At 36.6% G+C, this 21,366-nt stretch overlaps 1 protein-coding gene across 6 annotated transcripts in view; it reads left to right on the top strand.

The window, feature by feature from the left end:
* CRY1 (cryptochrome circadian regulator 1) overlaps window positions 1–20,525 on the top strand; it is a 102,181-nt gene extending 81,656 nt beyond the window's left edge. For 4 of the 6 annotated variants that reach the window (XM_002823690.4, XM_054527597.1, XM_063711884.1 and 1 more), the window contains 11 exons: window positions 6,638–6,780; window positions 9,953–10,137; window positions 10,533–10,621; window positions 11,811–11,951; window positions 12,032–12,343; window positions 13,819–13,970; window positions 14,195–14,397; window positions 14,499–14,591; window positions 18,851–18,922; window positions 18,997–19,100; window positions 19,885–20,525. In XM_002823690.4, coding sequence (XP_002823736.1) covers window positions 6,638–6,780; window positions 9,953–10,137; window positions 10,533–10,621; window positions 11,811–11,951; window positions 12,032–12,343; window positions 13,819–13,970; window positions 14,195–14,397; window positions 14,499–14,591; window positions 18,851–18,922; window positions 18,997–19,100 — 1,494 coding nt within the window. In that variant the 3' untranslated portion in view covers window positions 19,885–20,525. Of the gene's footprint in view, window positions 1–6,637; window positions 6,781–9,952; window positions 10,138–10,532; window positions 10,622–11,810; window positions 11,952–12,031; window positions 12,344–13,818; window positions 13,971–14,194; window positions 14,398–14,498; window positions 14,592–18,850 lie in introns of all 6 variants that reach the window. The other 2 variants (XM_054527599.1, XM_063711883.1) reach the window with 2 other exon arrangements.
* Window positions 20,526–21,366: the final 841 nt, after the last annotated feature.

The following is a 21,366-nucleotide window of genomic DNA, read 5'->3' as shown; positions in this document are numbered from 1 at the left end:
GAGCCACTGTGCCTGGCCTGGCATTGACTTTTTCTGTCTAGCTGTGAAAGTCCTAGATGACATCTTCTTCCAATAGAAGGCTGCTTCATCAACACTGAAAATCTGTAGTTTAGTGTAGCCACCTTAATTCATTATCTTAGATAGATCTGGATAACTTGCTACTTCTCCACCCAGCACTTGTTGCTTCACTTTGTACTTTTAGGTTATGGAGACAGCTTCTTTGCTTAAACCTTATGTACCAACCTCTGCTAGCTTCCAACTTTCCTTCTACAGCTTCCTCACCTCTCTCAGCCTTCACAGAATCGAAGAGCGTTAGGGCCTGTCTCTGGATTAGGACTGTGCTTTAAGGGAGTATTGTATCTGGTTTGATCTTCTATCCAGACCCCTAAAGTTTTCTCCATATCGCCATTAAGGCTGCTTTGTTTTTTTTATGATTCATGTGTTCATTGGAGTAGCACTTTTAATTTCCTTCAAGAACTTTTTCCTTTGTGTAGACATCTTGGCTAACTGTTTGGTGCAAATGGCCTAGCTTTTGGCCTGTCTCAGCTTTTTTTTTTTTTTTGAGACAGAGTCTTGCCCAGGCTGGAGTGCAATGGCTCGATCTCGGCTCACTGCAACCTCCGCCTTCCAGGTTCAAACGATTCTCCTGCCTCAGCCTCCCGAGTAGCTGGGATTACAGGCACACGCCACCATGCCCAGTTTTTTTTTGTTTGTTTGTTTGTTTTTAGTAGAGACGGGGTTTTACCATGTTGCCAGGCTGGTCTGGAACTCCTGACCTCGTGTTCTGCCTGCCTTGGCCTCCCAAAGTGCTGGGATTACAGGCGTGAGCCACCACGCCCAGCCTGGCCTGTCTCAGCTTTCAACATGCCTTCCTCACTAAGCTTATTTCTAGCTTTTGGTTGAAAGTGAGAGATGTGTGACTCTTCATTTCACTTGAACACTTAGAGACCATTGTAGGGTTACTAACTGGCCTAACTTCAATATTGTTGTCTCAGGGAATAAGGAGGCCTGAGGAGAGCGAGAGAGAGTTGGGGGAAAGGCTGGATAGGGCAGACAGACCACACTACATTTATCAATTAAGTTCACCCTCTTTCATGGGTGCAGTTCATGGTACCCCAAAACAATTACAATAGTAGCATCAGAGATCTCTGATAAAAGCTGGGTGTAGTGACTGGTACCTGTAGTGCCAGCTACTCAGGAGGCTGAAATGGGAGGATCACTTGAGGCCAGCAGTTCAAGACCAGCATGGGTGATACAGTGAGACCACATCTCTTAAAAAAAAAAAGAGAAGAGATCACAGGTCATCATAACAGATATAATAATGAAAAAGTTTGAAATACTGTGAGAATTGATAAAATGTGACACAGACACGAGGCGAGCACATGCTGTTGGGAAAATGGCACCAATAGAATTGTTTAGTGCAGGGTTGCCGTTAGCCTTTGATTTATAAAATGCACAATATCTGAGAAGCGCAATAAAGCAAAGCACAATAAAATGAGTTGCCCTTGTAAATTTTTCATGTTCAAATTGCTGATGTGATTTTTGTCTCCTGTTAGTCAACAAAGCCAAAATCTGGTTCTTTGAAAACATTAATAAAATTGATAAACTCTTAACAATACTGATTCGGATAAAAAAGAAAGAAAATACAAGTTACCTATATCAGGAATAAGAAAGAGGACATCACTAGAGATTCTCCAAACTTTAAAAGCATAGTAAAGAATATCATAAACGCTATAGTGCCAATAAATTATACATCTGAGATGAAATGAAAAAATTTCTTGAAAGGTATAACTTACTAGAACTCTCATAAGAAGAAAAAGAAAACCTAAATAGCCCTATATCTCTTAAGAAATTGAATTTATAATTAAAAACCTTCCCATAAACAAACTTCAAGCCCTTAGATGGCTTTATTTTGAGTTATATCACATATTTAAGAAGGAAATATTTCCTTCTTAAATTAAACTCTTTCAGAAAACAGGATTGAGATTACTTCCCAACTCATTTTATGAGGACAGCATAACCCTGATACCAAAACCTGACAAGGAAAGTTTAAGAAAAAATTAAAAGTATAGCCAAGTGTCCCCCATAAACAAAGACTCAGAAATCACTAAATTGAATCTAGCAATATTTTTTATTTAAAAAAAGTTTTTTTTGTAAAGACACTATGTGGTCTCATTATGTTACCTAGGCTGAGCTCAAACTCCTGTGCTCAAGCCATCCTCCCATGTTGACTTCCCAAAGTGCTGGAATTACAGGTATGAACCACCGTACCCGACCGTGAACCTGGCTATATATATATATATTTTTTTTTTTTTTTTTTTTTTTTGAGACGAAGTCTTGCTCTGTCGCCCAGGCTGGAGTGCAGTGGTACAATCTTGGCTCACTGCAACCTCTGCCTCCCGGGTTCAAGCAATTCTCCTGCCTCAGCCTCCTGAGTAGCTGGAATTACAGGCACCCATCACCACGTCTGGCTAATTGTTGTATCTTTATTGGAGACGGGGTTTCACCATGTTGCCCAGAGTGGTCTCAAACTCCTGAGCTCAGGCTATCCACCTGCCTCAGCCTCCCAAAGAGCTCACTGGTGTGAGCCACCATGCCCAGGCTGCAATATTTTAAAATACTACTACTTCAGGATCAAGTGGGGTTTATCTCATGAATACAAAGTTGGTTGAGCATTAAAAAAATCAATTAATATAACCTACTGGGTTAATAGGATAAAGGAAAAGAGAAATTATCTTAACAAATGAAGAGAACGCATCTGACATAATTCAACACCCACGTATACTTTTTAAGAAGGTTTTTAGCTAACTAGAAATTCTTTAAAGTGCTGTATTAGTTTGTTCTCACACTGCTAATAAAGACATACCTGAGACTGGGTAATTTACAAAGGAAAGAGATTTAATTGACTCACAGTTTCACATGACTGGGGAGGCCTCACAATCCTAGTGGAAGATGGAGGAGCAAAGGCACATGTTACATGGCAGCAGGCAAGAGAGCATGTGTAAGGGAACTGCCCTTTAAAAAAACCATCAGACCTCGTGAGACTTATTCACTATCATGAGAACAGCACGGGCGAAACCTGCCCCCATGATTCAGTTACCTCCCACTGGGTCCCTCCCATGACATGTGGAGATTATGGGAGCTGCAATTCAAAATGAGATTTGGGTGGGGACACAGCCAAACCATATCAAGTGCTAAATAGCAATTTGATAAAGGAAGTCTACAAAAAAACACAAAATCATACTTAAAGGTGAAACACTGAATGCTTTCTACCCAAGATAGGAAAAAACAAGGATATTTGCTTTTACAACTTACTTGAAGTCTAGCCAGTGCAGTCATGGAAGACAGAGTGTGGATTATTAGCTTACAACCTCACACCCCATCCCCGTATTCTCTATCATAGCATTTTTTTTCCCTAATAGTTACGTATTCATTAATTTACCTCTGTATTGCCACTCTTTCTCAATAAGCTCCAGGAGAGGGGCATCTAGCATAGTATCTGTCATATAATTAGAATTACAATAAATATTTAGTGTATTAATGAATGTATTTAATGTTCAGGAAACTTTCTCTTCCCTAGATTTTCATTTTTCTTGTGGAGAGATGTTCACTAATTTATCCCCAGGGAAGGAAAAGTGAATGATCTCATTGGTGAGTTTAGGAGAAGGAGCTGGGCTAGTTTAGCTCAGACGGTTCCTTTTCTTTTAGTTGTAGAGAGCACACATTATATTCTCCTCTTCTATGTAATACATTTTATAGGGAAAGCCCACACTGCAGGGAGATGCTGCTTATGATTGAGTAGGTAAATCTGTTTGATTCAGCAGTGAAATAGTATTAGCAAGTTTACCTGCCCTGAAACCTAGTATGTTTTCTACAATTCAGCTTTGCTAATAATATGGCTGATATTTTTATCTTTAGCCCCCTGGCTTACATGACTGAACTCAAGAAGGAAAAGGGGCAGGAAGTGTTATTTATTGACTCACTTCAGTATTTACTACCTAAGATTTAAAATAATATTTTTCAAAAAACAGTATTAAATCACACTAGGCACATTGGCTCTCGTCTGTAATCCCAGCACGTTGCGAGGCCGAGGCAGGAGGATCTCTTGAGGCCAGGATTTTGAGACTAGCTTGGGCAATACAGTGAGACCGTGTCTTTACGAAAAAAAAAAAAAAAAATTAAGTTAGCTGGGTATGGTGGTGCATGCCTGTAGTCCTAGCTACTCAGGAGGTTGAGGCGGGAGAATTGCTCAAGTCCTGGAGTCTGAGGTTGCAGTGAGCTATGATTGCACCATTGCACTCCAGCTTAGGCAACAGAGTGGGAGCCTAACTCTTTAAAAAAAAAAAGAAAAGAAAAGAAAAAGAGTTCCTGTCATTCATTGAGGGCTTGCTATGCATTGTGCTGTGTCCTAAAGACTCTATATGCATTATGTTATTTAATTCTTTAGCAACCCAATAATATGGTTAATTTTTTCACTTCCCTGTAGCAAATACTTACATAGGGTTTATTACGTGCTGGGCACTCTCTCTGCACTTTACTTATTCTACCCGTTTTATAGACTAGGAAACAGGCATGGAGAGTTTAGCAGTTTGCCTAAGTAGTTGAGCCAGTCTTTGAACTTAGGAAGTCTAACTTGTTAGATCCTGTGTTTTTAAACTATTCTATACTACCTCACTATAAAACAAAGAAATAGAATGCTTTTCTATTCTCATCTTAGTTTTATTTTTAAATTTCAAAAATAGCAAGTTCATACTAACAAATCTGAGCAATGCAGCAGAATGTAAAAGTTATTTACATGCTCAAATTCTATTCCTCAAAATCAACAGCCCTTAATTTCTTGATGTGCACTCTTCAGGACTTTTAAGAAAGGAAAAAATTTTTAATGACATACTGTTTTTTTCCTAGTAGTTTAGCAGACATTTAAAAACAATTACTGGCTGGGCATGGTGGCTCACGCCTGTAATCCCAGCACTTTGGGAGGCCGAGGTAGATGGAGGTCAGGAGTTTGAGACCAGCCTGGCCAAAATGGCAAAACGCCGTCTCTACTGAAAATACAAAAATTAGCTAGTTGTGGTGGTGTGTGCCTTTAATCCCAGCTACTCAGGAGGCTGAAGCAGGAGAATCGCTTGAATCTGGGAGGCAGAGGTTGCAGTGAGCCGAGATCATGCCACTGCACTTCAGCCTGGGTGACAAAGTGAGATGTCATCTAAAAAAAAAAAAAAAAAAAAGATTACTAATACATATTATTGGCAAGTGTGTGGAGATCAAGCCTTAGGTGCACTGCTGATGGGAATGTAAATTTGTACAGTCTTTCTGGTATATAATTTGACAGCCTATCAGAATTTTGAATGTGCTTATCTTTGATCCATCAGTTGTTTTTCAAGGGATTATTTCTAGGAAAAAATTGGATAAATACCCTAAAATTTGTAAGATGTGTGCATAAAGGTAAAGATATATACTGTAAAGTTTATAATGGCATTTTTTTGTTTTTTTTGAGATGGAGCCTCGCTCCCGTCACTCAGGCTGGAGTGCAGTGGCACGATCTCAGTTCACTGCAACCTCCACCTCCCGGGTTCAAGTGATTCTACTTCCTCAGCCTCCTGAGTAGCTGGAATTACAGGCATGTGCCACCACACCCAGCTAATGTTTTTATTTTTAGTAGAGACGGGGTTTCACCACGTTGGCCAGGCTGGTCTTGAACTCCTGACCTCAGGTGATCCACCCACCTCAGCCTCCCAGAGTGCTAGGATTACAGGCATGAGCCACCACACCTGGCCTAGAATAGCAATTTTTTTAAACCCACCATTGGAATAGCCCTTGTCTAATCTGGAAGTGTTTGGTGAATTATATTATGTTACCATATAGGCAGTTAAATAATGGTAGAATTTTTTCTTTATGAGATAAATCAGAATAGACTTAGAATAAAAAAAAAAACTTTCTCCTTAAGAAAAATCAATTCCTTTAAGTCACAGTTTCCTCATTTAAAATCAGTATAAGGAGATGTACAGAACTTATTAACATAGCTCCTGATAATAAGTAACTGATACTATTATTACCATCTCCAAATTTTTCAGTTAACATTTTTTAGTAATCAGAAAGAAAATATTTACATACACACACACACACGACCTCAGCCAGGCAGCTTATACCATATCAATATCAAAGGTTAGTTAAAGACCAGTTCTTAGACTCAACAGACATAAATTCAGGTGGTCTGGCTCTCTGTGAACTCTGGCAGGTCCCTAAGTTTTAAAAATAAACTTATCTCCAAAATGGAAGTACTAACCAAAGTGCCAAACTCTGAGTGTTGTTGTGAGGCTCAAATGAAATAATGTAAGTATGAGTAATTTGAAAAAGTAAAGTGCTCTACAAACACATTTAGTGTAAGAGCTGGTTTTAAGCATATTGCTTTGCTAGATTGTCTGTTGCCTAGCATAATGCCCAGAATCTAATGGGTTATGCATTTGTTACTTATGTATTTTTTAATTGATAAATTGTTTACTTTTTCCTGCATATTCAAAGTTTGATTTATGTGTAATCCTTTGATATGTAGATTTTCAGCTTTTTCACTTTTTGTTATAATAGAAAAAATAACTATTAAAATTGGTGTACATTGTTCCCCTTTCTCTTACTTTAGGAATGGAACATTACTAAACTTTCAATTGAGTATGATTCTGAGCCCTTTGGAAAGGAACGAGATGCAGCTATTAAGAAACTAGCAACTGAAGCTGGAGTAGAAGTCATTGTAAGAATTTCACATACATTATATGACCTAGACAAGTGAGTCCTTTTTTTTCTATTTTTTTTTTTACTGTGGGAAAATGCGTATAACATAATATTTACCATCTTAACCATTTTTAAGTATATAGTTCGGTGGTATTAACTACATAGATAAGTTTTTAACTGAGGTTTATAAAGTAGAAATAACATGTACTTCACAGAGTTATGGGAGAATTAAGTGAACATATGTCAAATCCTTACTTAGCATTTTATTTAGCTGCTATTGACCCAATGACAGGTATCAGCATTTCAGTTTCAAAACTATTATGGATTAAGACTTACAGAATTTTCCTTGACTACTCTTAACTCAGCCTCCTGTGGTCTTGCCTTTCTGGGCTCTTAGCATTATCAATTTTATAGTTATACATAGTTATAAATTGCATTGACATATTTTGTATGCTTGTTTAATGTTATCTTATTTCATGTATATCTATCTTGTCTGTCTGGATTTTAAATCCAGATGCAAATTGGATGTAATATAACATTGCATAGCTGTAGTCCTCTGAACAATGGCATAATAGAATATTTCCCAAAGTGTATTTCTTCCAACACCAGTCCTTGGTGATCCTTTGTCCCACAGAAATTCTGTGGTCAAACTTAAATTTAGGGAGTATTATATGCTATGAGTCTTAGAGGTCTATAAAACTTAACTGTTTAAAACTTTTGGCATACCATTGTCCTTTTAAGTACTGAAATCTTATAATTTATTTACCTTTTAAATCATTTTACTTTTTTAGTAATTTATGTATTTTATCAAGTTAGTAAAAAATTCTGTAACATGACAAACTAGTTGATTTTACATTTTAAATGTATCAAAAAATCATGATTTGATTCAGACAAAGGTCTTACTTGATACTAAGCTAGGATTCATATATCTTTTAATAATAATCTTGCCTTCGAGCTCACCAATTTGCTTAACTTTAGGGAGCTCATAGCAAGGAGGGGGCAAAACAGGATAAAAGCAGTTGCTTCTAAGTGGGAGACTCAGTGTTATGCATAAAATTAAGTGTTTAGGCCAGGCGCGACGGCTCACACCTGTAATCCCAGCACTTTGGGAGGCTGAGGCAGGTGGATCACAAGGTCAGGAGTTCAAGACCAGCCTGGCCAAAATGGTGAAACCCCCATCTCTACTAAAAATACAAAAATTAGCCAGGCATAGTGGCGGGTGCCTGTAATCCAGCTACTTGGGAGGCTGAGGTAGGAGAATCACTTGAACCCGGGAGGCAGAGGTTGCAGTGAGCCAAGATAGCACCACTGCATTCCAGCCTGGGCAACAGAGCGAGACTCTGTCTCAAAAAAAAAAAAAAAAAAAAAATCAAGTGTTTATTGGATTGAATGTGAATATTTACTATATGTAATCTATCATATTAAAATGTAACATATAGAAAATGTTTTGTCCTGAGATTCTCATTTTGCTACTGTTGTGTAATTAACAATGTCCTCAGTAGTATTATTGTAGCATCATTACATTCAGCAAAATTCATTGCAACCCTATGAATAAATTCAAAATACATCAAAGCAAAATTTACTTAAACAGGATATCTTTTATGGTGATTGCTTTCTGTATTACTTTCTGTATGTATCTGTAGTTGATACATCACTACGTATTGTATAATGAAAAATACACTAAAATACACTAAGAAAACCTTGATTTGCCATTTATCAGTTATATGACCTTGACTAGTTTACTTAACTCTCCTGGTAGGCCTGTTTTCACATCTGTAAAATGATGGAGTTGGATTTCACCTGTCATTTTTTATTAAGGCCAAATGCTAAGCAAATGGCCATAATGAAAAAAAGTAGTTATTCCAAAATAGTGTCTAAACTTAATCTAAACTACCATTGGCAAAGCTAGTTATTTTTTTTAATTAATATTTGATTGAGGTAATTAATGATCAGAAGTAAAAAGATACTTAAATTTAAATAACTTGAAATTTGGGGGCTTATGTGTTCTAAGTATGTGACATAGATACATATGCTGACATCTCTCATGCCTTCATTAGCACAATAGAAAATAGGAAGTAATTGTCACCACAGTAATATAGAATCAAAATTTATAAAATTTGCTGAAGGAAATAGGGTAATTGTTTTAGTCCGTTTTTATGATGCTGATAAAGACATACCCAAGACTGGGCAATTTACAAAAGAAAAAGATTTAATGGACTTACAGTTCCGCACGCTCAGAAGGCCTCATAATCATGGTGGAAGGCAAGGAGAAGCAAGTCGTGTCTTACATGGATGACAGCAGGCAAGGAGGGAGCTTGTGCAGGGTAACTCCCCCTTTTAAAAACCATCAGATCTTGTGAGACTTACTCATTATCTTGAGAGCAGCACGGGAAAGACCTACCCCCATGATTCAGTTACCTCCCACAGGGTCCCTCCCATGACATGTGGGAATTGTGGGAGTTACAACTGAAGATGACATTTTGGTGGGGGCACAGCCAAACCATATCAGGAATGTAGGTCCAAGGATACAAAGTAGAAGTTATGTAAGATGAACAACACTAGAGGTCTAGTGTACAGAGTAAGGATTTTAGTTAATAAAATTGTCTTTTATTTGGAATTTTTATCAAATAAGTAGATTTTAGCTGCTTTTGTCACACACATACAAAAAAGTAACTGAGATTATAAATATGTTAATCTGCTTCACTATAGTAACCATTTTACTATCTACATGTATCCCATAATGTGTTGTAAACTCAAATATATACAATAAAATTTATTTTTCCTAAATGAGACCTGCTGATTACTCTTTCATATAATTATCAGCCTGGTTTAGTTTTTATTGATGATTGAGATTCTTTGAGCTGGGCCATAACATGTTTTTCATGTGTCTGTGTATATTAACTTTTTGTAATTGCCTTTAGACTAATTTACCCTCTTACTTGTTTTTTCCTCTCATAAGTTTTTAATATTCTTTGTCTTAAAGGTTTTAATATTTGTGTAGTGTGTATATTTGATACCTAGAGGATGTCTAGAAGCTCAGGAGAATGATTTTTGGACTCATTAATCATTTTGGACACATTTCTCGGTCATTATAACAAGCTAACATTTCCCTCAAAGACTTCAGTTATTAATTTTATTTTCTGCTTTTTAAGCCTTTTGGGAGCTTATTAGCCAAAATTTATTGTCTTTTTTTATACTAACTACATTTTACTAACTCTTGTTATAGGATCATAGAACTCAATGGTGGACAACCACCTCTAACTTATAAAAGATTCCAGACTCTTATCAGCAAAATGGAACCACTAGAGATACCAGTAGAGACAATTACTTCAGAAGTGATAGAAAAGTGCACAACTCCTCTGTCTGATGACCATGATGAGAAATATGGAGTCCCTTCACTGGAAGAGCTAGGTGAGTGTAAACTGTAACCAGTGTGAGGCTTAAAAGTTAATAAATCATAAATTACTGAGAAAATTCCCATTTTAATTTTGCCATGTAAAGTAGTTTGCATTAGGAGAGAAAGAAAGGGCAGGGGGAGAAGAAAAAGAACCCTTTAAGAAGTGATATGTTTGTTCATCATTTATGTGTTCTATAAGTATGTGATCTATTGTTACCACCTTAAGATGTACATCCTGAAAAATTGAAACCATGTCATATTCTCTATAGGTGAGGGCTTATTTAGGCCTTCAGTTCATTTTTATGGTACTCTCTTAATTTTTCTGCAAAGTAATTTGTTCTGCCAGTTATTGGGGTTAAATAAAAATTAGTTTCGGAAGAATGATGTTTTTTTCTTTTCTTTCTTGTAGGTTTCGATACAGATGGCTTATCCTCTGCAGTGTGGCCAGGCGGAGAAACTGAAGCACTTACTCGTTTGGAAAGGCATTTGGAAAGAAAAGTATGATAATGTAGATTATATAGCTATGGTTGTATTTCCAAACTGCCATTTAAAAAATAATTTTTCTCTCTTTTAAAAATAACAAATAGATTGTTGAAAGGGGAGGATTAACGGAAATGGTTAAAATAGCACAAACCTAATTGTTTGAAGGTTAACTACCATCTCCTCATTTAAATGCTCTTTCTCCTTCTCTTCTAATTATTTCCCCTTTAGCTACTACCGCACTACCTCTTCTGTTCTTTCTACCTAAGCTAGTATCTAGTGGCCACAATTTCGAAACTAGAATAGAATTATATTTCACCTTTACCTTTGTGTTAAAGAGAGGTTGAAAGCCAGGCATGGTGGCTTACGCCTGTAATCCCAGCACTTTGGGAGGCTGAGGCAGGTGGATCACTTGAGGTCAGGAGTTCAAGACCAGCCTGGCCAACATGGCAAAACCCCCATCTTTACTAAAAATACAAAAGTTAGCCAGGGTGGTTGGTGTGTGCCTTTAATTCCAGCTACTTGGGATGCTGAGGCATGAGAATTGTTTGAACCCAGGAGGCAGAAGTTGCAGTAAGCCAAGATCATACCACTGTACTCCAGCCTGGGTGATGGAGTGAGACTCCATCTCAAAATAAATAAATAAATTTTCCAGGCCTGGTGGCTCATGCCTGTAATCCCAGCACTTTGGGAGGCTGAGGTGGGCGGATCATTTGGGTTCAGGAGTTTGAGACCAGCCTGGCCAACATGGTGAAATCCCATCCCTACTAAAAATACAAAAATTAGCCAGGCATGGTGGCGCATGCCTATAGTCCCAGCTACTCAGGAGGCTGAGGCAAGAGAATCCTCCACCCGGGAGCTGGAGGTTGCAGTGAGCCAAAATTGAGCCACTGCACTCCAGCCTGGGTGACAGAGCGAGACCCTGTCTCAGAAAAAAAAAAAAGAGAGAGATTGAAGGTTCTCTCAGCTTTCTGTTGGAAATTTGAAGGTAATTTATTTCACATGAGTATGTGCTGCACAAGGATGACTGAAAAGAATGCTCACTTTTTTATCCTGTCTTATTTTTTATTAAAACATGTAATTTGTGGCTAGGATAAGATTTTATTCCCCAAGAACTATGTAACTTTAAAAGAAAATCTCCATTCTGAGTGTTCTTTTAAAATTAAAAAGACAATTAGTTAATGTAATTTTCTCTGTGTGTTTTCAGGCTTGGGTGGCAAATTTTGAAAGACCTCGAATGAATGCGAATTCTCTGCTTGCAAGCCCTACTGGACTTAGTCCTTATCTCCGATTTGGTTGTTTGTCATGTCGACTGTTTTACTTCAAACTAACAGATCTCTACAAAAAGGTATTCTCTAAAATTAGAGCTTACTGTTTAATACTTTAAAAAAAACATTCTGATAATACTTCTTTGCTTTTTAACCATAGGTAAAGAAGAACAGTTCCCCTCCCCTTTCCCTTTATGGGCAACTGTTATGGCGTGAATTTTTCTATACAGCAGCAACAAATAATCCACGCTTTGATAAAATGGAAGGAAACCCTATCTGTGTTCAGATTCCTTGGGATAAAAATCCTGAGGCTTTAGCCAAATGGGCAGAAGGCCGGACAGGCTTTCCATGGATTGATGCCATCATGACACAGCTTCGTCAGGAGGGTTGGATTCATCATCTAGCCAGGCATGCAGTTGCTTGCTTCCTGACACGAGGGGACCTGTGGATTAGTTGGGAAGAAGGAATGAAGGTAAGTGTTCTAACTGATATAGCTTGCCTTATTTTGAAGGAATCCTTACCTTAATAAAACAAATCCTAGAAGTTGTCTGTTATATAGATTCATTTATAGTGTAGTTTTTCAGTGGATAAAACATTTAATTCCCCAAATATGGGGACACTTTCAGAGAAAAATGGTATAATCAGACAAGCAAAAAGGTGAAAACTGGTTAAATTGATTAACCTAAAGTCATTTTAATGGTTAAACCAGCCTAGCCACTAAGAGAACTATAAAATTTAACACTGAATTTGTTGATAGATATATTTATAGGTGATATTTCTGTCACCAAAAGAATTCACTAAAGAGTTCCTAGAGATAGTGAATTCATATTATAAATTTTAAAATATAAATCATTTCACCTCACTTCACAGCTTTTTAGTAATACTTCTATTATGTAAATAGAAGCATACTACATTTTGTGACGACATCTTGTGGATTATACGTAATAAGACTTAGGTACTTTTTTTTTTTTTTTTTTTTTTGAGACGGAGTCTCTCGCTCTGTAGCACAGGCTGGGGTGCAATGGTGTGATCTCAGCTCACTGCAACCTACGCCTTCCAGGTTCAAGTGATTCTCCTGCCTCAACCTCCCGAGTAGCTGGGATTACAGGTGCCCACCACTGTGCCCAGCTAATTTTGTATTTTTAGTAGAGAGAGGGTTTTACCACATTGCCCAGGCTGGTCTTGAACTCCTGACCTCAAATGATCCCCCTGCCTCAGCCTCCCAAAGTGCTGGGATTACACGCATGAGCCACCGCGCCCGGCCATTACGTACATTTTTTACCTTTCTGGCAATATCATACATTTGCCCCATCCAAGGACCATTTCTGAGCTTATGTGTGTGTGTGTGTGTTTTTAATCTCTTATATTTCCTAGTACACAGTTGTATACAAAGACAATATATAACATACTTAATGAATATATATAAAAATCATTTATTTTAATTCTATTTTCTTTCTGATCAAGGAATTCAAAGTTAAACTATGTAATGCTAGTATATATTTTTAAGTGAATTTATATTTGAGTATGCTTCCTTTGTTTAGGCTAGAATACGAAGCTAAGTTTTTGTTGGTGTTTTATGTAATAGCATTTTTGCTTTCTTGAAAGTGGTTTACTGCTTTTCCTGTGTCTACTAATAATATCCTTTTAAATCCACATCCTTTTAAATCAGTGATTTGAATATTTTTTTTTACCTTCCATTCTCCCAGTAACACTGCAGAGGTTGGAAAAGTAAATTCTCTTCAGAAGCATACTATATTACAACTATGTTTCTTTCTCTGGAAGAGCTCATTATAGAACAGAACATAGGGAAGCTAACTTTGGAATGTTTAATTTTACAATTCTGTGCTAGATTTTCTTTGCCTTGACTTTGGATCTACTGTGACCTTGAAAATGCTTGCTTTGCGAATTATGTGTGTGCAAACTAATTGGTTACTGTTACTTCTGAAGGTATTTGAAGAATTATTGCTTGATGCAGATTGGAGCATAAATGCTGGAAGTTGGATGTGGCTGTCTTGTAGTTCCTTTTTTCAACAGTTTTTTCACTGCTATTGCCCTGTTGGTTTTGGTAGGAGAACAGATCCCAATGGAGACTATATCAGGTAAATCAAGGGTGATTACTACTCAGTTTGGAATAGTTAATTCAAGAAGAGCTTTTTATGTTTAATCAATGCTTAAAGTATTCCCCACTCATGATGGGCAGCAGAGATGAGAAGGGCAAACAGATCATTTAAATGGTCTTGATTTGATTTTGGTCTGTCATAGCTAGTAGTTATAGTTTGCTTAGAGTGCATTTTATTAGTAATCTTTCTTTTTTCTCCCAAAGGCGTTATTTGCCTGTCCTAAGAGGCTTCCCTGCAAAATATATCTATGATCCCTGGAATGCACCAGAAGGTATCCAAAAGGTAGCCAAATGTTTGATAGGAGTTAATTATCCTAAACCAATGGTGAACCATGCTGAGGCAAGCCGTTTGAATATCGAAAGGATGAAACAGATCTATCAGCAGCTTTCACGATATAGAGGACTAGGTATGTTAATAACTGTCTTTGTTTCTTTGGCAGCTGTTTATGTACTTATCTTTGAATTTTATCTTGATCATAATTTAAAAGAAAATTTTTTTGTCCTTTAGGTCTTCTAGCATCGGTACCTTCTAATCCTAATGGGAATGGAGGCTTCATGGGATATTCTGCAGAAAATGTCCCAGGTTGTAGCAGCAGTGGAAGTAAGTGAAAAGGAAATTTCTGCACTTAGTAACATGAAGAGGTTATTAAACAAATATATTTGTTATTGATGCTCACTAACATATTTTATAAAAATCTATCTTTGAAATTAGCTTAATAGATTCTTTGTATGCATGCATACATGTGCACCCAGACACATCTCTTCACTCCATTGATGACATTTTAGAGATGGAAAATATCATTAGGTGTAGTAGATACTGGGTCAAGTTAAAGCTCTTGCAAACTGAGGAGAGCAATTTTAAGGATAAAATGAAACTCAAATGTCACATTTTCAGAATGCTTATTATTTTTTACTCTTTAGGTGTATGGCAACTATAAGGTAATTAGTTAAGAAAGTCAGTGGCCCTATGAACATGGCCGAAAGATTTATTGTACACATGCATAGAGCCCTCTAGTCTTTTTGCACATAAGTTTTTCTTATAAAGTCTGGTCTGTAGTAGTTTTCTGTATGATACGAATTTAGTGACCATGTAAATTCTTACATGAGATATTAATAATTTCAAGAACTCAGTATGTGTTAGAAATTTGAATCATCATATTAGTTTTTGGCTTTGACCAAAAATAGCATGAAGCTCAGTAATTTGATTAAAAAATAGGACAGCATCAGTGAGAATGGTGATTATTAAAAAGTCAAGAAACAACAGATGCTGGTGAGGATGCAGAGAAAAAGGAAGGCTTTTACATTGTTGATGGGATTGTAAATTAGTTCAACCATTGTGGAAGACAGTGTGCTGATTCCTCAAAGATCTAGAAGCAGAAATACCATTTGACTGAGCAATCCCATTACTGAGTATATACCCAAAGGAATATAAATCATTCTGTTATAAAGATACATGCACACGTATGTTCATTGCAGCACTATTCACATTAGCAAAGACATGGAATCAAGCTAAATGCCAATCAATGATAGACTAGATAAAGAAAATGTGGTACATATGTACCATGAAATACTATGCAGCCATAAAAAGGAACGAGATCATGTTCTTTGCAGGGACATGATGGAGCTTGTAGCCATTATCCTCAGCAAACTAAGGCAGGAACAGAAAACCAAACACCTCATGTTTTCGCTTGTAAGTGGAAGTAGAATGATGAGAACACACGGATACATGCGGAGAACAACACATACTGGGGCCAGGTGCAGTAGCTCACACCTGTAATCCCAGCACTTTGGGAGGCCGAGGTGGGTGGATCACCTGAGGTCGGGAGTTCGAGACCAGCCCCTGACCAACATGGAGAAACCCCAGTCTCTACTAAAAAGACAAAATTGGCCAGGCGTGGTAGCGCATGCCTGTAATCCCAGCTACTTGGGAGGCTGAGGCAGGAGAATCACTTGAACCTAGGAGGCGGAGGTTGCGGTGAGCTGAGATCGCACCATTGTACTCCAGCCTGGGTAACAAGAGCAAAACTCCGTCTCAAAAACAAAAAACAACAAAACACACACGCTGGGGTCTGTTGGGGGGGCAGGGGCAGGGAGAGCATTAGAAAGAATAGCTAATGCATGCTGGCCTTAATACCAAGGTGATGGGTTGATCTGTGCAGCAAACCACCATGGCACATGTTTGCCTATGTAACAAACCTGCACATCCTGCACATGTACCCCCAGAACTTAAAATTGAAGGGAAGAAAAAGAAAAAAGAAATCTATACATGTGATAAAAGAGCATAAAATTATACAAACACATTGTATCAATGTCAATACCTGGTTATATTGTTGTACTGTAGTTTCATAAGATGTCACTAAGAAGACAGGGAAACAGGACCTCTTTGTACTAACTTTACAACTGTTTGTGAATCTATATTTTTCAAAATAAAAAAAAAAAACAGGATAAAAACAGGGTAGCATTTGAGGAATGCTTTTTTAAGTCAGATGTTCTAAGTTGATATTAAGAATAAAACCTTTTAAAAATTGAACCTTTTTGAATTCAGAAATGTCCTGCATCCTTGTGAAAACAGCATGTATTTTATCCTCCAAGAATTAGTTTTGGGAGAAGGGGACAAAAGCACTCACATTTTGACTGCCTACCTTGTGCCCAGTAGATAGTAAGGGATTTTTGCCTACTTTCTCACAATAACCTGGGGAGGAGGTAGTGGGATCCTCATTTTATATTTGGGGAAATAATCCTAGAAAGATTAGGTAACTTAACCAAGATCCCACAGTTAGTAAGTAGTTGAGCTAAGATTCAGATCCAAGTCTGACTAGCTCCAAAGCTTGTACTTCTTCCTGCATCATTGGGCCTCCTCTGCAAATGGAATGCCATAAGTGTTTACAAGAGAAAATATTTTATTGCTGGAATGTGATCCACCCAGCAGTTGACAGTTGCCAGTGATGGCAGTATACTTGAGAAATGTTCCTTCTCAGGATCTCCTACAATTTGAATAAACTTCCACAAGATAATCATTTCAAAAGTTCTTTCAGATCTCTTGTTCAGTTCATAGCCTGCCCTGTCAGCCCACACATGAGTGAGGGACAGAAGCTCTGTGAAGCACTAAGATAACAGGCAGGTAGCAATGGGCTAGGAACCAAGGGCTGGGCTAATGCACAATGATGGCACAGACAGCTTCTTAGACCACTCAAACCTGTGTCGTTTATTTGGAATTATCTTTAAAAGCTAATCATGGTAGCAGGTTAAATTGGGACAATTTTGCTTCACAAATGTATAAATATAGGGTAGTTTATTATATAATAGAAGAATTAATAAATCTTGAAATTATTTTAATCATGTAAATATTTGCCTGTAACAGTTTGTAGCCAGCTTCTTGGAGGCTTTCAAAAGACATGAGACATGAAAAGCTAAGTAGAACTTAAGTCTAAATGGGGGTGTGGAGGGAAAACAAAAACAAATGAAAAAGTGGTAAATTATAAGATGCTGCCTCCATGTGCAATATGAGAAAAGGGAGAGATTATTGAGAGCTGAAAGGACTAGAGAGACTTTCTTGAAAGGTGACAGGATTGAGTAGCATTTGGGTAGTGAGATGAAGAAAAAAAAACGTTTTAGACCTGGAAATGGGAAATTGTGAAAAGACACGACTTGGGCTATGCTATTAATATTAAACATTTCTCCTCTCAGGTTTCTGCCCCATTTGAAAGGACTTAAATGCTTCTAAAGCATATACTTTTATGCCTTACACCTATCCTGTCTGTAGGCTTTTATAGTACCTTACAAGGCACGTCAAAGGGCAAAATTCTTTGACTTTTCTTAGTTTTTTGTTTGTTTGTTTTTGTTTGTTTTTTTAATGACTGTGGAACATTCTTAATCTCTGCAACACAAATTGCATTTTTCTCTGCTCATCTTTGTATTTGTGTGTGTGTGCACATGTGCTCAGGAAAGGAATAAACTATACATAGAAGTCTTACTTTTGTTCTTATAATAAAACAGACTGTAATATGTTTACTACTGTAGCAATATGTTTTAGTTTTTATTTAACTTTTAGGGTTTTTTTATTGTAAAATATCAGTTCATCGGCATTATTAGTCATTAGGGAAATGCAAATTAAAACAACTGTGGGATAGTACTTCATACTCACTTATGGTGAGCAACTGCCACTGATTGCCTGGGATTGAAGTTAATTAAAATGAAAGTTAAGTGCACAATCTAGTTCAGGCCATAAGATGTTGACCTATCCACCTGCCCATGGATAGGTCCAGAATGCTCATATTTTTCCTAACCTGGACACACTGACGGAAATGTTTCCCTAAAACATACTTCTCTGTTCTAGCCAACATATTCTCCTATAATAGTGTTTGTTTTTAGAAGGGTTGATATGATTGCTTAGGCTAGGTAACTGCCACATAGTCTGTGTCTTCTGCTTGTTGTAGATTTGAATTGTTTAACTCATCGGCAGGCCCTTATTCCCTTATCCTCAAGGAAATATGTTTGGAGGGGCTCTGAAGGAAAAGCGTGGGAAAAGGGACAAGAGTGAGGGAAAAATGTCTGTCTCATTCTTGCCCCTATGTTTTACCTTCATGGTCAAGTTTCAAATTGTCATCTAGTAAGGAAATGTTTTTTAAAAAATGATCATCAGTGATTTTGCCTTTGAACTGTCAACACTTCTGTGAGCCTAAATTTAAGTTTTCCTGATTTGACCATGTGATTTTTGGTTCATAGGAAGATTGAAATTTAGTCTTAAAAGCATATAAATGACCTTAAGTACAAGCACTAAAAGTCGGATTTGTAGTCTTAATAATATATACATCTTACATTTGATTTTAAGTAATTTTACTGTGTTTTAAATACTAACAGGTTGCTCTCAAGGGAGTGGTATTTTACACTATGCTCATGGCGACAGTCAGCAAACTCACCTGTTGAAGCAAGGTAAGAATGAAGCATTGGAGCATACTGTTCTTTTTCCTTTTCCTATCTTAAACATACATTTTTTAAATGTGCAGGAAGAAGCTCCATGGGCACTGGTCTCAGTGGTGGGAAACGTGCTAGTCAGGAAGAGGACACACAGAGTATTGGTCCTAAAGTCCAGAGACAGAGCACTAATTAGGTAAATATTTTAGAGCTTTGTTTCTTGCTTTAGATGAGTATATAATTAACGTAAATTAAGATAATTTCAAAAATGGAGCAAATCTCTATTTTCAGAGCAGAAAGTCTTGAGGCATTAATTTTTAAGCAATTTTTACAAAATCAGTTAATTTTTGGTCAAGAGACATGCATCTGTACCAGAGAAATTGTTGCACCAGTTTTATATTCATCTGAACCAATTCTCTTTAAATTAGAGATGTTTATGATTTTGTGGTCAAGTTTTTTCTTAGAAAAAGACAACTTTTTTATTTCCTTTCTACGTAACTATGAGTCTAAAACAGTTAAAGTGGCCTCTTTATTTTAGTGACATTAATATAATCTTTTTATGAACTTTCCCCCAAATTTTTGCCTCTTAAATGTTTATAAATTTCTTTTATCTGTTGTGATGCTTCTAAAATCTAAATTCTTTCCAATTTGGGAATAGGTTAAAATTTTTTAAAATGCTGGCCCTTATTAGAAGTATCAGAAAGCCTTTCCTGCATTCAATTTAATTGGATTTGGGATGTCATTTTGTAATTTAAATTAATATGAAAAGTATTTATACGTTGGATTTGCCAGTTTTTAAAAATTTTCTGTTTCTTCAATTTCTAACACTGTTTACATTTTTTATTGCTTAGTTTTTTTATGTCAACCTAATTAGACTATAAGTATCTTGAAGATAAGGTCAATAAACACTCATCACATTTTTGTCATTGAATTATTTGCAATCAAGCTTTACCTAGTTTTTTTTTCCCCTTAAATCACAGAAAACATTCAGGAGGAATACTGTTGCAGCTGAAATTGGTGGGGAGTTCAATACTTTTCAATTAAGTTATTTAAAAATATTCTTCATTGATGGAAAGCAGTTACATATTGAAATATGTTGTTTCTAATGACATTTCTGTGGTTTTTAACTTTTTAATGAATTTCACAGAGGACAATTGGTAATTTGTATATAAAGAACTTGGCAAGAGAATTTGCTTAATGTAAATATAAACAGTCACAATTAGTATAGACCCATCGATATATTTTTGATAATTTTTCATGTATGGTAAAGTTAAAATGACAAATTGATATTCTGATATAAAACTCAAAGTTTTGAAGTCAGTGGGAAAAAAGGAGGTTTTTAGACTTTCTTAAAAGACTTTGTTAAAATTTTAGGACAGAATTTTCTTGACGTTGTTTGATCTAACTTTGCACTCTTTGATAATAATGTTTTAGATAATGTGCATAATCCAAATTGGTATTGTAGCCTCTGTTAACACAGACAGTATATGTTTTAAACTTTGATGTAAACCTTTTTAGACCTAAACTTGTTGAAGTATCATGTGTTAAGTTCTTTGTCTCTGTTTCTTTGTTCATTTATTACTAAAATGACCTTGTTATTAAAGTATATGCAAATATGAAATCTTGTGTACGTGGTTTTTTTTTTTTCTTTTTTGGTAAGAGAGAGTATTGCTGTATGATATATGATTACAAATTACAAAGAGATTCTATAAACCACATCATTTTGAAGGAACAGCTACCATATGTTTAGTTAAACAGTGTTTTTCAAAATTATATGCAAGAAAGAGGTAAAACTAAAGGGACTTTTTTCAAGTAATGGCATTTGTAACCATAAATCAGGCAGTATGGGCTAGCAATCAATAGAGTGAGCTCTAGAACCAAATGCCCAGTTCTGCCGTTCATTAGCTTTGAGGTCTTGAGCAAGTTTAACCTTCTGTGTCTTCTTTCTTCTTATCTATAAAATAGGAATGAGGGTAGTATCTGCTTTATAGTTCAGTTCCATGTAAAATACTTATGAGCTGGCATGTTAGGGTACTCAATGTTAGCCACAGGGCTGCCATGCTGTGTCACCCCCTGGCGTGTACAATGCACAGTCTGCATAGCTGTATGCCACAGCTCTGGTTAGTTGCCATTATTTTTATTACTATTGTTATTATCCCTTTAATGTTCTCTAGTAGGTTAGTTCTTGCCATTCTGAATTATAACCAGTGGCTTTTCATTTTCCCATCATTAATCGTGATAGATATTTAGTATGATAATTTAAAGATAACTGAAGATAAAGTTGAGTAAAAATACAGAATAACATTTTAGATGATATGCATTTTTTAAAATATCCTGGATAGTGAATTAACAATGATCAATAATTCCATTACTGAGGCTAGGTGTGGTGGCTCACGCCTATAATCCCAGCACTTTTGGAGGCTGAGGTGGGAGGATCACTGAAGCCCAGGAGGTCAAGGCTG

The sequence above is a fragment of the Pongo abelii genome, chromosome 10, assembly GCF_028885655.2.
Source record: "Pongo abelii isolate AG06213 chromosome 10, NHGRI_mPonAbe1-v2.0_pri, whole genome shotgun sequence".
Taxonomy (NCBI): Eukaryota; Metazoa; Chordata; class Mammalia; order Primates; family Hominidae; genus Pongo; species Pongo abelii.
Note: the sequence above shows the minus strand (reverse complement) of the source record. Positions and strands in the feature narration are given on the sequence as shown.